The sequence below is a fragment of the Mustela nigripes genome, chromosome 8, assembly GCF_022355385.1.
Source record: "Mustela nigripes isolate SB6536 chromosome 8, MUSNIG.SB6536, whole genome shotgun sequence".
Lineage (NCBI taxonomy): Eukaryota > Metazoa > Chordata > Mammalia > Carnivora > Mustelidae > Mustela > Mustela nigripes.
The window spans coordinates 6,231,462-6,246,661 of record NC_081564.1 but is presented as its reverse complement, the minus strand read 5'-3'; the positions used below and the strand labels follow the sequence as shown (position 1 = coordinate 6,246,661).

At 63.5% G+C, this 15,200-nt stretch overlaps 4 protein-coding genes across 21 annotated transcripts in view; 2 read left to right on the top strand and 2 right to left on the bottom strand.

Annotated features, from left to right (window-relative positions):
• ABCB9 (ATP binding cassette subfamily B member 9) overlaps positions 1-6,769 on the bottom strand; it is a 41,990-nt gene extending 35,221 nt beyond the window's left edge. For 2 of the 3 annotated variants that reach the window (XM_059408304.1, XM_059408302.1), the window contains exon 1: positions 4,221-4,403. The gene's annotated coding sequence lies outside the window, so the exon portion shown is untranslated. Of the gene's footprint in view, positions 1-4,220; positions 4,404-6,476 lie in introns of those variants that run through there. The other variant, XM_059408301.1, reaches the window with a different exon arrangement.
• OGFOD2 (2-oxoglutarate and iron dependent oxygenase domain containing 2) lies at positions 156-5,116 on the top strand. 3 transcript variants are annotated; one of them, XM_059408305.1, is made up of 7 exons: positions 156-1,157; positions 1,519-1,575; positions 2,297-2,410; positions 2,500-2,599; positions 4,054-4,181; positions 4,411-4,668; positions 4,743-5,116. In XM_059408305.1, the coding sequence occupies exons 1-7, from the start codon at positions 1,026-1,028 to the stop codon at positions 5,004-5,006; spliced, it is 1,053 nt and encodes a 350-aa protein (XP_059264288.1). In that variant the 5' UTR covers positions 156-1,025; the 3' UTR covers positions 5,007-5,116. The 3 variants fall into 3 exon arrangements, with proteins under 3 accessions (XP_059264288.1, XP_059264289.1, XP_059264290.1); XM_059408306.1 differs by lacking the exon at positions 2,297-2,410 and having other exon boundaries at positions 164-1,157; XM_059408307.1 differs by lacking the exons at positions 156-1,157; positions 2,297-2,410; positions 2,500-2,599 and having other exon boundaries at positions 1,503-1,575.
• ARL6IP4 (ADP ribosylation factor like GTPase 6 interacting protein 4) lies at positions 6,335-10,339 on the top strand. 2 transcript variants are annotated; one of them, XM_059408309.1, is made up of 6 exons: positions 6,335-6,445; positions 6,776-6,949; positions 7,397-7,684; positions 7,768-7,885; positions 8,278-8,347; positions 8,427-10,339. In XM_059408309.1, exons 2-6 carry the CDS (start codon positions 6,787-6,789, stop codon positions 8,481-8,483), a joined length of 696 nt encoding a protein of 231 aa, XP_059264292.1. In that variant the 5' UTR covers positions 6,335-6,445; positions 6,776-6,786; the 3' UTR covers positions 8,484-10,339. The 2 variants fall into 2 exon arrangements, with proteins under 2 accessions (XP_059264292.1, XP_059264291.1); XM_059408308.1 differs by having other exon boundaries at positions 7,373-7,684.
• The window catches only part of PITPNM2 (phosphatidylinositol transfer protein membrane associated 2), a 102,877-nt gene continuing 97,965 nt past the window's right edge, over positions 10,289-15,200 (bottom strand). For 12 of the 13 annotated variants that reach the window (XM_059408286.1, XM_059408291.1, XM_059408290.1 and 9 more), the window contains 8 exons: positions 14,482-14,630; positions 14,035-14,151; positions 13,623-13,739; positions 13,361-13,509; positions 13,118-13,267; positions 12,557-12,740; positions 12,325-12,453; positions 10,289-12,232 (listed from right to left, as the gene is read on the bottom strand). In XM_059408286.1, coding sequence (XP_059264269.1) covers positions 11,909-12,232; positions 12,325-12,453; positions 12,557-12,740; positions 13,118-13,267; positions 13,361-13,509; positions 13,623-13,739; positions 14,035-14,151; positions 14,482-14,630 — 1,319 coding nt within the window. In that variant the 3' untranslated portion in view covers positions 10,289-11,908. The remainder of the gene's footprint in view (positions 12,233-12,324; positions 12,454-12,556; positions 12,741-13,117; positions 13,268-13,360; positions 13,510-13,622; positions 13,740-14,034; positions 14,152-14,481; positions 14,631-15,200) is intronic. The other variant, XR_009405858.1, reaches the window with a different exon arrangement.

Here is a 15,200-nt window from a genome sequence, read left to right as displayed (position 1 = left end):
AGATCAGCCAACAGGAGTTACCATTCGTGGTCACCTGCGCACCCGGGCTAAGAGCTGGAGTCTTCCTCCCCACCCCCATCCTCGCACCAAGCTGAACAGGGACGGAACTCTAGGGTCGAGAAAGGGGCTTCATCCCCTATTCCGAGCCTTAGTTTCCCCATCTTAGCAACAGGGCTGAGGTCCAAGCTTCCTCCCGGGGCTTTGCAGACCCGGGCCTGCAGGGTGCACGGCGGACCAAGGTGGGGATCCCCGGGGCAAGAGACTTAGGAGCTACGATGGGTCCCCCTGAGCTAGGGGTGCACGCTCCACAAGCAACACACTCCTCTCACACTGCGGCTGTGCAGAACTCCGACCGCGCGGTGCGGGGCGTGGCCGCCTACAGACCACACCCAGCTCCCCGCCCACACCCCAATCCTCCGGCCCCGCCACCGGAAGTCACGCCGGACGGAACGTCTTCGCGGGGACGCGGCCCGGGGCCTCGGCGGCGAATCCCGACACCGCGGCGAAGGCTCGGGGAGCGCCGGACAGGGGCCCGGGCAGGCTGCTAAACCCAGGCTCAGACGCACAGAACGGGCTAGTGGCTCGTAGGAGCGCTCGGACCCCAGGCATGGTCTAACTCCCCTCCTGCCGTTGGCTGCCTCCTCCCAAGTCCGAGCAGAAGAGGGAAGCGGCATTTAACAAAGGCCTTGAGGGGTTCCAAGTCCCAACTTGCCCCCGACCCGTGGAGGTGTGACTCGGTTTGCCTATCTGTAGAGTGGGGAGGCCAGTCCCCTCCCTGTGGATGGGGAAGCTGTGAGGCGGCACGAGAAGACCACGCGCTCGCAGCCGAGTCCGTCCGCCGCACCCCGGCCTGGGAGCATCTCTGTCCGCCGCACCCCTTTCCTGCGGCGGCGTCTTCGTTCTTTTCTGCACTTGGGAACTTGGAACGCACCCTTGCCGCCGTCTTGCCGCCCCGCCCCGCCCCGCCGGGGGCGCGCCGGAAGTGCTCCTACGGAAGCCGGCGGGGCGGGGCGCGCCTCTTCGCCATGGCGACGGCTGGGGCCCCGCGGGGCTTCTGCCGCTGCGCCTGCTTCTGCTCCGAGAACCTGTACGTGGCGCGCTACGGGCTCCACGTGCGCTTCCGGGGCGAGCAGCAGCTGCGCCGGGACTACGGCCCGGTGAGTGGCTTGCACTGGCTCTGCGGAGAAGCGGACGGCAGGCGTTCGCTGGGCTCGGGAGCTCCGATCTGGGTGCCTCGGTTTCCCCCTTCAGCGGGGAGAGCAGTATCGCCCGCTGAGGCTGTCGTGAGCAACGAATGACTGAGCGTCCTTGTAAAGTGCTTCGGGCAGGGGCCGGCGCGGGGGGCCCTCGGCGCGGTTCCTAACTGCAGCTGGGAGCCCCGCGGTCCGCTGAGCGAGCTCCTCGACTGTCCTCCTCACTATGACCCCGTCGGGTCGGGGCGCTCCTCTCCACCTCCACGAGGGGAAACTGAGGCCCAGAGACGTTAGGAGACTTGCTCACTGGACTTTCTGCTCTCAGATCCTGCGCAGCCGCGGGTGTGTCAGCCCCAAGGACTTCCAGCAGCTCGTAGGAGAGGTAACTGCCCGCCTCTGCCCCTCCACAGCCAGCCCTGCCCTTCCTCTTCAGACTGGGCCAGCAGTTCGAGGGCCCCCGGGCCTAGGTCCCTGAAGGGCTCCTTAGACCTCGGCTTGCCCTCTTCCTGTGCCCCCTCACTGCAGCGCCTGGGGCCTGGCACCAGAAAAAGAGAAAGTGGGAAATGCCGAGTTGTCTGCCTCACACCCTCTTGAGACACTTGCCCAGGGTTTCACAGCAGGAGGAGCTGAGATCCCACCAGGGCAGCCGGGCTCCGGGCTCCGGCCTCCTCCTCTCTTCACCCACCCCTACTTTGGTGGGTGCCAGAGCTGCTGGCATCTTCTGTCTCCTTCCTCGCCTGGGGGTAAGGGGAAGCCTCCTGGGCAGGCCCCCTGCAGCCTCTGGAACACACCACCTGGCTGGGATTGCGTTCCTCTCCCTCGGCAGCCCAGCTGGTTGAGCATGTCGAGGGGTTCCCATCCCAGTCAGGCTCTGAACTGTGCCGCCCAGAGCGGGATGGGCCCCTTCCAGAAGGAGCTGCCTTCAGCTAACAGCTTGGCACCTGCAGTTTACCCTGAGAGAGTCAGGTGTGTAGACAGACTTGGGTCTCAACCCAGGCCCTGCTCTGGCCTTCCTGAGCCTCAGTTTCCTCCTCTGTATAATGACCTGGGGGTGGGGGGTGATGGGAGGCCCCATCTTGGTAACTGGGCCCTGTGCCACCCAGCTTGAGCAGGAGGTGGAGCGCCGGCAGCGGCTGGGGCAGGAGTCGGCTGCCAGGAAAGCCCTCATTTCGAAATCCTACCTCCCAGTGAGGCCTGATGTCTACAACACGCTGCAGGTACCCGGCAGGGCCAGGTCACTGGAAGGAGGTGGAGGCGTCCCGGCCTGGGGCCCGTCTGCCTCACAGCTAGTGTGCTCTGCCCCCAGGATGAGGCTCTGGCCCCCGAGTTTTTGGCCGCAGCCGAGTACAGCAGATCACCAGGTGCAGACTTTGAAGGCCTTCTCCAGCGGCTGGAGACGGTGTCTGGTGAGGTCTTGGCCCCATCACCTAGTAGGAGTAGGACTGGGGGGTGGGACACTGGGGTTCCTCCACCATGTCTGCCTCCAAAATCCAAACCAGCAAGAGCTAGAAGGGCTGGTGGGACTGACCTGCCAGGGACCGGGTGTCAGTATTCACTTACGTACTTGTGCAGCACACACTCAGTGCCCGTGTCAGGTGTGAGTCAGTTGGCATACTCGGTTTGAGGGGTGGGGACTGAGGAACTTCACAAAGGGACAACCAAGACAGGTGTGCCTGACAGTGAAGCACCCACCCCAAACCCCCCAGCCCAGGGCTAACAGCAGTCTGGGAGGCAGACAGTTCTATCCCTAGACCTGGAGAAGTGGGCGAGAATGAAATTTCTTGAACCCGCATGACCTGGAGTTGTGGGAGACGGGCGGCCAGGTAACTGCTGTGACCTTGAGCAGAGGCACAAAGCCAAACCAACGTCAAAAATGCTTTGGATCTCCTGCTGGGATCTCTGGCTAAACCCAGCAGGAAGTGCCAGCCCTTCCAAGTTCCTTGAATCCCTCTGCCTCAGTGTCATCATCTGTGAAATGGGGAACGCTAGTAATACCCATCTCCTAAGTGTGAATAAGCGAGGTAATGTGCTGAATGGCCGGATGGGGGCACGGTGCTCAGGAAAGTTTTCCTTATCTTAAGGTTACTGTTATTCCTAGGTCTGGGAGTACCCTGGGGAGATAGGTGTGCAGTGTTGCTCCCTTTATGATGCTTGTACTCTCTTGTGAAGCACAGGCTGGAATGTGAATGAAGCCATCCCTCCTAGACTGGAGGGACCCTCCTCATTGCCATTGAATCCCGACAGTGAAGACTGCGCGGGTTGTCTGGGGTGGGGGGCTGGGCTGTGAGCTGGCTGAAAGTGCGGGCCATACGAACACGGCACCCCAGGGGACTGGTCCATCTGCCCAGAAATATTTGTATTTCTGTTCTCAGCTTGGCCTCTCCATAACAGAGCCCAGCAAGAAGAAGCAGGCCCCCTCACCCCTCCTGTGTGGGGAACAGAGGCTCCAAAAGGCACTTCAGTTGGGGTGCAAATGTTGGTGGCTATGCAGAGAAAGCCCGAGGCGGCTCTGTGATCCCCGCTTGGCTCCATCACTGGCCCGCTGGGGGTCACCGGGCTAATCTCTTCCCATCTCTGGGCCTCATCAGAGTCTAGAGACTAGATGTGTGGGTGTCTGTGGAAGCAGGAGGAGAGGCTCCAGGACCAATGAGGGGGCCCAGGAAGAGGCCTCCCTGCCGCCCACACAGTAGGTCTGTAGTGGTCACAACAGCCCTGAGAGGTGAGTACCCGCGTCCTCCCCATTGTACAGGTGAGGAAACTGAGGCCGAGGGAGGTGACCAGGCATGCACAGGCTCACACAGCTCCAGAGAACGCAGAGCCACACTGGAGCTCCCAGCCAACCACGTCCCTCCCTTCGCAGGGGAGAAGCGTATCTACCGGGTGCCGGTGTTCACAGCAGCGTTCTGCCAGGCCCTGCTGGAGGAGCTGGAGCACTTCGAGCAGTCAGACATGCCCAAGGGAAGACCCAACACCATGAACAATTATGGGGTGGGTGAGGCCGGGACAGTGGGCGTTGGGGGGCCGTACCTGTGGTGCTGGAGAAGAGCTGTTGGGCCCTGGTAGGGTCTTGGTCTCCCCATCTGGAAAATGAGATCATGGTAGGATTATTATGGAGCTGATATCTGCAAATAACACTGTCCTTGGTAAGAGACTCCCCCAGGGATCCCAGGTGAGGCCCCGTCCCTTTCCCCGCTGACTCGAGGGGTCCCCCTCCCAGGTGCTGCTGCACGAGCTAGGCCTGGATGAGCCGCTGGTGACGCCACTGCGGGAGCGTTTCCTGCAGCCGCTGATGGCCCTGCTGTACCCAGACTGTGGCGGGGGCTGGCTCGACAGCCACCGGGCCTTCGTGGTCAAATACGCCCCGGGCCAGGACCGGGAGCTCGGCTGCCACTATGATAACGCGGAGCTCACCCTCAACGTGGCCCTTGGCAAGGCCTTTACAGGGGGCGCCTTGTACTTTGGGGGCCTCTTCCAGGTGAGTGTGTGTGACCCATGGGGCAGGGCCTGGGGCAGCCAGAAGTGCCCAGGCCTGAGCCCCGCTTTCTGCAGGCACCGTCAGCCCTGACCAGACCCCTGGAGGTGGAGCACATGGTGGGCCAGGGCATCCTGCACCGGGGCGGCCAGCTGCACGGGGCCCGGCCACTGGGCACGGGCGAGCGCTGGAACCTTGTCGTCTGGCTCCGGGCCTCCGCTGTGCGCAACCGCCTGTGCCCCATGTGCTGCCGCAAACCCGACCTGGTGGACGACGAGGGCTTCGGCGACGGCTTCACCCGCGAGGAGCCCACCACCGTGGATGTGTGCGCGCTGACTTGAGCGGGGCCGCGGTGGGGTAGCACGGCCAGCGAGGGCTCTGCCTCCTTGGGTTGGGCGGGACAAGAATAAACTCCCTGCCTCCCTCAGGCCCTTCTTGGTTGGAAAGGACACACCAGCTTCTGCGTCATTCTTTCAGCAGACAGGCTGGCTTGGGTCAGGTCTGTCAGAGCCAGCGCCTGAGGTGGGGATTCCTGGGCGGGTGGTTTGTTGAGTACCTTCAGGAGAAGGGCGTGAGGGAAGGACAGGGCAGGAAGGAGCTGGGCCAGGAGGTGGTTTCCAAGGGCATCCAGCCTCGGCCCAATCCCACGGAGTGCTCTGGAGCCTGACACTAGCAGCCGGCGGCCTGCATCAGTTAGGGGAGGATGGGCTGGGCGGGTGGGGAAGCGGCATCCATCTCCACGGCACGGTGGCGCCCAGTGGCCAAGGGAACCTCCCAGAGAAGAGCACAGATGTGAATCCGCAGACACCACAGTGGGGGTGGAGCACATCTGGCTCTGAAGGGGATTTGGGAGAATCACCAGCAGCAACTTGTAGTTGGTGCTGAGGGCTTAGCACAGAGGGGTGTCAGGAGCAGGTGCTCGAGCCAGCCTGCCTGGGCTCAAATTCTGATTCTGCCGCTTCCAACGGTGTGACGTGGGACAGCCACGTGACCTCTTTGTGCCTCAGTTTCCTCCCCTGGAAAGAACCTCTCGCCCAAAGCTACTGTGAGAGTCAAATGAGTTAACGTTCATAAAGTCCTCTGTAACAGCCCTCCGTGTCTGCTGTCATTACTGATGAGACATTTGCGACCGGGCAGCCCCCAACCTGGGTGAAGAGTGCAGCCGTGCCCGGTTCGGGTTGTACGTTTGCACACCGGGGGTTTCGTTTGTAAATCAGAGCTCTGGCTTTCCTGGGGGGGAGGGAGGATGTGGAACACCAGGCCCCGTTCCACACGGGCAAAATCAGCAGCAGAGCGTCAGCTGCCCACTCGGGACACAGGCTGCAGGGGTCCCGCCCTGGCTCTGTCCCTAGGTGGGAACGCGGCAAGGACCAGGGCGCTCGCAGCCCGCTGGGGGGGGCAGGTGGGCAGGCCCCCCAGGTGCTGCGGCCGCGAGGGAGGGCGGTCGGAGACCGGGACAGGGCAGCGGCAGAGGCCGGGGAGTACGCGCCGCCTCGCACGCGCCTCCTCTTCGGGAGGTCGGAGAGCCAGCCTCCGTTTCTCGGGCTGCCCTGGAAACGGAACCCGGGGCCTCAGGACTAAAGGCGGCAGCGCCTCGCTTCCCAGCCGGACGGCCTCTCCGAGCACGGCCCCGGCCGGAAGTCCCCTCGCCGCCGCTTCCTCACGCGAAGGCGTGGTGCGGGCCCGACGGTCCCGCCAGATGGGCGGTTGAGGAGGGGACAGAGCGGCTGCGGGGACCTTCCCTAGGGCGGCGAGGCCGCGGAGAGCGCGGGGGTGGAGGGTAGGAGCGCGGGGAAGGACTCGGGACGCACCTGGCGGCTGAGGACCGCGGCAGCTCCTAGGGGCGCCCGAGCGTCCAGGCGTGGGGCGGCCGTGCGCAGGCGTGGAGCGGCCGGGCGGGGGCGGGTCCTTAAAGGGGCCGAGGCCCCGGGTGTCTGCGCAGGGTCTGGGGTCCCCGGGGCTGGGGGCGGATCGTGCGGTGGCCGCGGACCCCCTCGGTCCCTGCCCTGGGTGGTGATGGGCACTGGGCCCCCGAGAAGAGCCGCCCTCCGAGCGCAGTCTGGGGGCCGGCTGTGTGAGCCCCAGTTCGAGCGTGTCTCCCCGTCTCCAGCCCGCGGCGCTATGGCTCACGTCAGCTCTCGCAAGCGCTCCAAGAGCCGAAGCCGGTCCCGGGGCCGCGGGTCGGAAAAGAGAAGGAAGAAGAGCAGTAAGGACGCTGCTCGGAGCTGCTCGGCTTCTAGATCCCAAGACCACAAGGCCAGCAACACCTCCTCTGGGGTGGAGGGTGAGGACCGGAGGGAACGGGAAAGGGGTGTGGGAACTTGAGGGAGGAAGCCGCAGGCAGCTGGGCGGGCTTCCCGGGATGGCTGTGGGGACATCGCAGTGAGCCGTAGAGGTTTGCAGAGCGCAGGACCTGGATGTCTGGGAAAGACGCTCAGATTCCAGAGGCTGGTCCGGCTCTTTGGGTATGGATTGAAGGGAGCACGTAATGATGCTTTTTGTGCAGCTGGAGCTGAGATCTGGGGGCTGGCTGCCCTGCTCCTGGGTGGCTGGGTGATGCCCAGAAGGCGCCTCTCCAGAGAGTGCTGATCCCTGCTCTGGAAGGCAGAGACCCCTGGAGGGTCTCAACCCTCCGTCGTCCCTCTAAGCCTGCCACAGGCCAGAGCCAGGGGGTAAAGGTTTACTTCTTCCCCTCCTGGCCTTCCAGCCTCACCTTCTCCCTGCATCACAGAGAGAAGCAAGCACAAGGCCCGGAGGAGACCACGGTCCAGCTCCTCCTCCTCTTCTTCCAGTTCTTCTAGCTCTTCTTCCTCTTCGTCCTCCTCCTCTTCCTCCAGTGATGGCCGGAAGAAGCGGGGGAAGCACAAGGACAAGAAGAGGAAGAAGAAGAAGAAGAAAAGGAAGAAGAAGTTGAAGAAGAAAAGCAAGGAGGAGGTAAAGCTGCAGCAGGGCGAGGCTCTGCCGGGACCCTCGCTCGACCAGTGGCACAGATCGGCTGAGGAGGAAGAGGATGGGCCAGGTACGCTGCTGTCCGGCGTGCAGGAGGGGAAGGGTCCCCTCCCCGAGACCCAACCGCCCACTCCCTGCCATCTCTCCTTGCAGTCCTGACGGATGAACAGAAGTCCCGCATCCAGGCCATGAAGCCCATGACCAAGGAGGAGTGGGATGCCCGGCAGAGCATTATCCGGAAGGTGGTGGACCCAGAGACAGGACGCACCAGGTGGGGAGTCTTGGCGCAGCTCAGCCCCACACGCTCTGCACACTCAGGAGGAGGGCCGATGGCTGCTGTGCTCAAAAGCCAGAGACCAGAGAAGAGTAGTTACTCATTTATGGGACTCCCTAGGCTGTTCTTTATCGTCCAGAGCAAGCAACTGCGGGTTTGCAAGGGCCATGAGCGGTGTCTTCAAAGAGCCGGTTGGCCGGTCTGATGGCAGAGCCTACCCAGCTGCCTTTGTCACTGCCCCAAGGGCGGGAGATGGGGAGGAGTGGGAGCGCCTAGGTTCCCCCTGCTCAAGGGAGTGGGGGCCTGAGGCCTGGCATCTCTTTGCCAGGTGGGTCTGGTTCTGTTGCTCTGGCCTTGGAGGCTCAGCCCCCTCTCCCCTCCTCCCCCAGGCTCATTAAGGGAGATGGTGAGGTCTTAGAGGAAATTGTGACGAAGGAACGACACAGAGAGATCAACAAGGTTGGTGTCGCCCCTTTCCCCGGGGTCCATGCCCAGCTCTGTTTCTGATGTGTCCCCTTCTGTGCGCTTTCTTCTCTAGCAAGCCACCCGAGGGGATGGCCTGGCCTTCCAGATGCGAGCTGGGCTGCTACCCTGAGGGCCCTGCTGGCTCATTTTGATGGCCTGGCCTGGAGGCTGGCTTCAGAGTGGGCACCAGGGTGCTTGTCTTTCCTCCTGTGGACCGGCCTCTGGCCCGGCCTCCTCTCAGATCCGGGGGTAGAAGACAGGGTCACTGGCCTAATCAGTTCCCCCATCTCCCGAAAGAGCATAACTTCCCAAATATTAAATGTTCCCTGGCTGGAAACTTTGTTAATGTTGGTTTTTGTGCTGAAGGGAGGCCTCCAGCCTCCAGAAGTAAAACAAGGGCTCCAGGGGTTTTTGGGGAAAGGCGGGATGTGCCCTCGCGCCGGCCACCTTTGCCTTGCTCATCCCCAGCTTAGCCTGCCTCGACCAGACGCTGCACTCGCCCCAGCTGCATCCTAAACCCAGACTTGGCTCTTGAGCCCGATGCCCTCAGACTCGGGGGCAGACTGCGTCCTGTGCCCTTTATCCTGCAGATGCCACCTGTTCAGGGTGCTGGTGCTGGGGTCGGGCGGCCGGGGTGGGGGTCCTGGCCCAGGTGAAAAGCTGCGGCCTCTGTGAAGCAGAGAGGCTTTCCGCACCCACCTCACTGGTCGCTGTGAGGATGAACGGGAGTTTGTGTCTAGGAAGGGGCTGGAAGGAGGCCCGGGGCAGGGTGAGGCTTGTGTGAGCGTGTCTGTATGAAGGCAAGTGTAGTGGGCCTTGTTTACTGGGAAAGACGTACTCTCGCTGCCGCAGCTTTAGCTCCAGCACAGGCTATGCCCCCGTCTTGGACCCCCATCCCCAGCCGGTGTTCTGTTTGCTGGTGCAGTAAAGAGACCCGGAAGGAAGCCTTCCTGCTTCTTTAATCGGTGTAACAGACAATGACACTATACAGAGCACACTGAGGCCCGAAGGTGCAGGGGTAGCAAGGGCGGATGGGGCGAGTCAGGACGCTGCTCACACGTGGCCCAGACAGAGACAGGAGGGGGCCGAGACGTGACGACGGCGACAGGGCGGGCAGGCGGGCAGATGGGCAGCTCAGACGGAGCTGGGAAACTTGGGCGTGGGGTCTCTGCTGAATCCCTCTTTAGAAATCAAAGAGAAGGCAGGTGCTTGGATGTGGGGTGGTGGGCTGAGGCTCAGTCCTGGGGCTGGGGTTGGGAGTGGGACTAAGGCTTCTCCTCCAACAGGCCTGGGGTGGGGGCGGCAGTCAGCAAGGCCTGCCTCACCCTTTGGTTACGACTGGTCAGGCCTGAGCCCTGCGGCTCAGCACCCAACACTGTAAACATTTTTGGTATTTTTAAAGGACTCTGCCCTCCCTCTCTTAGTTTCTGAAAAACTGGTGCTTCCTTAAGAAGAGAATGTGCCAAAAGGAATCTTAAGGGAGGCAGGAAGCAGACCTGGATATAGAAGAGAGACATCAGTGGGGAGGGTGGGCTGCCCATCTCACCATCTATGGCTGAGAGCCGCTGGGAGAGGCCCAGGGGACTATTGCTGTTGTCCTTGGCATGGCTGGCAGCTGGGCAGGCGGGCGGGGAGCGCGGAGCTCGGGGCAGCTGCCGGCTGGGAGAGGCCGAGCCCACTGCCCTCGCAGCCTCCCCGGGCCAGGAGGCCTCCCAGCCTTTATTGCAGGCGGGCCCGAGACTCTTCCAGGTGCGTCTCCGGATGGCTGGTCCCCGAGGCGGTAGGCAAGATGGGGCGAGGTGGGACCGACAGAGGAGGAGGCACTGGCCGCAGGGGCCCCTCGCCGGGCTGTGATTGTCGGGCCGAGCGGTTTCCCGCCGGGGGCACGGGGGTCAGGTATTGTACTTCCATGGCAACACTTACATTAAAACTTGGTCCATAAAATAATCGTTGCTTTATACATAACGCCTGGAACAAAAACAAAAAGCTACATCTTAAATATGAACAAACCCTGAAGGTCCTAACCCTCCAGAAGTTTTTCTCTGCACAAAATAAATAGCTTTCACTCTGTGTAGACCCACTTTCGCGGAACATTTACATGACCCTTTGGCTGTACATATCTACACACGGGAGAATGTCAGCATCCATCCGTGGGCCTCCCTGCCCCAGCCCGTGAGGCCGAGGCTGTATCCAGGTCAGCAGCAGCTTCTCAGAGTCGGGGCCTGGCCAGGCTCCCCCACCTTACAGAGAAGGTGGAGGGAAGCCGCAGAAGGGCCGCCTGGGGCCGAGCGCCACGGCCGAGATCGCGGTCGCTTCTGGGGAGGAAGGGCCGATGCTCGGCCCCGGCCTGCAGGACAGCGCGGTCCTTACCAGGAGGGGAATGGCGTCGTGGCTGCCTGCCCTTAAGCTAACGAAGCAAGTTGTGGCTTCTTAGATTCGGCATCAAAACGGAATTGGCATTAAAAAAACCTAAGTGTGTGCCCCACTCACCCCAGAGTAGAAATTCAGTGGAATTAATGGGGGTCGGGTGAGGCGGGGACCCCACGCCCAGCTGCGTGGGCGGGGGGCCAGGGCCCCGGGACCCAGAACCAGGCTGGACTCTGTCACAGTGCTGGGTGTTCTCACGTGGAGGGGCTGCGCTTGGTACTGAAAGAGTTAAGAAAAGGAAGCAGCCAAGGATTGCTCGTTTAAAAAAACCTCATAGAAATCAGATTGGAGAAGTAGAAAGGTGTAGAAACGCAGGAGAGCAAGGCCGCGGCCTTGACCGACGTCAGGCGAGGTGTGGAAGAGGAGGCTGGTCCGGCCGGGCCCAGGAGCCCAAGGCGTGGCTTCCGGGGAGCCGGCTCTGGGCCTCAGCAGCCTCGCGCGCACTGGGTTCCAGGTGGGGCAGGTGGACAGGTAGGCGGGGGTCGGGGGCTGCCACAGCGCTGGCGGGCCAGGCGGAGCTGCGGAAATGAAGATATGGCCTTTCTCTCCTGCTTGCACAAGCGTTTGCCGCCCTGGAGCCTTCTGTGTGGCAGCAGGTCCCAGACCGGCGAAGGTTGGCTTTTCATGCATGTCTGTAGCCACAGGAGATGGGAATGGATCTCCACTCTCAAAAACCAGTGCAAAACCAGTGAGGTTGAACAGTTGAGTAACTCGAGTTAACAAGAAGCAGGCTGTCCCCCGCTGGAGCTGCGACCGAGTGGGAGAGGACCTGGGTGTCAGGGTGAGCTAGTGGATGGGAGGTGGCGGGCTGGGCCCGGGCCCAGGCCTGGCATTGGGATGCTGGGAGGTCAATGCAGGACGAGTGTCTAGGAGTGTCTTCCGGGCCAGTCCGCGTGGGGAGTCCTGGTCCCTCTGTCATCCTGGGACAGGTCTTCCTGCAAGCTGGAACCCCTCAGATCCTAGGACATGAGGCAGGGCTGGGAAGGCTGTGTGGCACGGCCTATGTCCTCCGCCAGGCCCTGGGACAAGCTTGTCTCCAGCCGACACTGTGTGCCCATCAGGCCTCCTGGCAGGGCCGGCCGCCCTGGCCTAGCACCATGGAGACCACAGCGCCTCACCCACGGGGTCCTACTTGGGGCCCGCGGCAGCCCCGGGCTCCGGCCGGCCGGCCATGGTGCGGCCCCAGCAGCCTGCCGCCACGCTCATGCTGCGCTGGCCCCGCTGCTCGCTGTCCGCCTGGCTCTGCGTCCGATCGTGCCGGTGGCCGGGCCCGCTGGGCTGGGCCGAGATGGTGCGGAGCAGGTGGTTCCGGGAGCGCAGGAAATCGCCCTGGCCCGGCAGGCCGAAGCTGCCCTTCCGCAGCGCCATGCGGGTGGCGGCGTTGCGGGCCGGCCGCGCCCGGTGGTTGTACTTGAGCTGGGCCAGGTGAGCCGCGTAGCCGTCCGTGATGAACTGCGGGGCAGGGCGGGGAGGGAGGGGGCGGTCACGGCCGTGGCTCCAGGGCCGCCCGCCCAGCCCCCGCCTGGCCCACCCGGCCCGCTCACCTGGCACTGCTGCTGCAGCTTCTTGGTGGGCCGGCCCACGATGTAGATCTGCATGGGGGACAGGCTGATGGAGCTGTAGACCGCCACGTCCTTGGTGGAGCCGTAGGCTGCATGCACGCGCAGGTGCAGCTGTGGGGGAGACTGGCGTGGGCACGGGCACGGCCCTCCCACCCCCAGCCCGCCCCCCCCCCCCCCCCCCCCGCGGCCCTGCCCCCTCCCACCGGGGACCTACCTCGGAGATAAGCAGCTTCAGGAAGTTGGCCTTGTGCCGCAGTGGGTCGTGCACCAGACCGTCGCAGAAGGACACCACGCCGTGGGGGAAGTTGTGTTGGGCCAGCCACGCCACCACCCGCTGCTTCTGCATGTCAGGCCGGCCCGTCACATAGATGATGAGGTAGCCCAGGTCCTGCCAGTGCCTGGGGGAGAGGGGGGAGGCCTGGGTTGTCCCACTGCCGCCCCGGCCTCTCTCCTGAGCCACCCGTTGTCCAACCCCGCCACTTTCTACTTGGGCCGTCGGAGAGCGTGTCTCCGATTGGGCTCAGCAGAAGCAGCAGCCACTGTGAGGACAGCCAGCCAGGCCGCCGGGTCCCCGTGGGTGCCCTCTACAGCAGCGGTCACCGGCCTCCTCAGGAGCCTCGCTGCTCGGGTGAGGAGCGGAGGCATCCGCATCAAGGGGTCATACTGTGAGTTCGTGGCAGTGCTGACTCCGTGGGCCTCTGCCAAGTGTCCCAAAGCCGTCCCCAGGAGCTTCCCACCCCCACGCCCGCCCAGCGTGCCCTTCGGGGTCACTCACCGCACCACATCCACGGCCCCGGCCCGCACTTTGGGGTCGCTGCCCATGATGGACACACTGGCAGCAAAGGAGCCGTCAATACTGAAGACCACGAACTCCGTGCCCTTGGGCAGCACGGTGATGTAGCTGTCCGCAAACGTGTGGTCTCCCCTGGGAAGGCGAGCGTGTTAGAACCCACCAGATCAACTCCTTCCCACTCTAGAGGTGGCCGGCCTGGCCCGCTCCCTCCCCAGAGGCGCTCACCTGACCACCATCTTGATGGGGTAGACGCCCACACCCAGCCGGTGGGACTCAGGGATGGTGTAGGACACCCGCCCGCTGCTGTTGGTCACCAGAGTGTCCAGGTACAGCCACTCGCCTGAGGGCGGCTGCGTCATGATGTGCACGTCCACCTGGGAGCCAGGCGGGCTGGTCAGGAAGGGGCGGGCCCCTGGCCTCCTGAGCCTGCACTCCCCAGCCAGTGGGAGGCCAGGCAGGGGCTTCTGCAACCTCCCCGGGTCCTCACCTTCTCCCCCGTCAGAGTGACCATGTCCAGGGGCCCGTACATGAACCGGCCCGTGAGAACCTGCGGGCCATCCTCGTTGGCGACTGCGTCATTGATCCGGTGGTTGGCGGTCACGTTCTGGGGACAGGAGGAGCGAGGCGGGTCAGGGGAGGGGAGGGAAGGACAGCTAGGATCTCCTGGGCCTGGTGGGTGAGCACAGGCTTGATGTCGGAAGGCGTAGGCTCAAGTTCGGCTTAGCCACGTGACCTACCCGGCCTTGGTGCCCCGCGCAGTCTAGAGAAGGGGAACTAGCTCCAACCCCACAGCCCGAGGGTTGAGTAAGACAGCATGTGTCTCTGTGACTCGGTCTCCTCGGCTGTGGCAGGGTGTCTTGTGAGGGCTCAGCAGGACAGTGGCTGTGGGGCCCCCTCACCCGCAGTTTCACATGGGTCCTCTTGCGCTGCCACTTCTCTCTTGGCTTGGAGGGGGTGAACACCGAAACCTCCTTGCCATCCAGCTCCAAGATGCTCGAACTGTCGTGCCTCATGACCTGTGAGGGCAAGAAGCGGGTCACGGGCCATCTCAAGCCTGGGGCTGCTTGTTCTAGGAAGGGGAAGCCAGCGGCCCTCAGAGCCAGAAACGGGAGCCTGTGAGGGGTCGGGGGACACTCTTCAACCCACTGTGGTCCCCCCCGCTGGTCCCCCCCAAAGTCACATGTCTCGTGAATGTGCGCATTTGCCCCCAACTGCCCGGGCTCCCCCATGCTGCTCCCTCTGGGAACCCCCACTGCCCTCCTCGCTACGAAAGGGGCCCTGTCAGCAGTGTCATCACCTGGTCCCTGTGGGGGCCTGGGGGCAGCGGGCGGTGGGCCCCTGGGTACCTGTCTCAGCAGGAAGGAGACCACGTCTGTTGACTCCCAGTAGCTGGCGTGGAAGAGGTGCGGCAGAGCCACCGTGGGGAAGGCTGTCAGCGCGTCGGGGCAGTACAGGGCGTAGTCGATCCGCTTCTGGCCCCACCACTTTGCTGCAACTGCCGGGGTGGGTGGGGGGGCTTGACCAGCTGCCCCTCGGAGGGCACCAGGCCCCTCGGGCTCTGCTCAGCCGAAAGGCTAGACCCTCCTCTGACCAGGGGACAGGGGCTGCAGCCAAAGCAGGCCTCCTCCCTGGCCGGGTGACAGGAGGGAGCAGGGAAGGCCCAGGACCCCAGGAGAGCGAGCAAGCAGCCAGCAGGCCTGGGGATGAGGGTGGGGAGGCTCTGGAGAGCATGCAGGCTGTGAGGAAGGAGGGTGTGGTTAGGGAGAGGGCACGATCCCTGTTGGAAGGCAGGCTTCTCCCTGGTTCTGTGGCAGATCCTGATCCCCTGCCCTGAGCCCTGTCACATCCTCTCCAGACCTCTCCTGCCCCCCATCTGCCCTGCAGGCCTCAGGCTGGTGACAGGTTATGTCGGGGTGAACCCCAAGGCAAGGCCCCTCAGCACCTGCAGGGCAAGTGTCAAGGCCTGGGTGCAAATCCAGGCTCCCACTCCAGGCTGGGAAACCACCCTAGCTCCAGGTAAGGGTTCAAAAGTGCCTTTCTGGGGTGCCTGGGTGGCTCAGTGGGT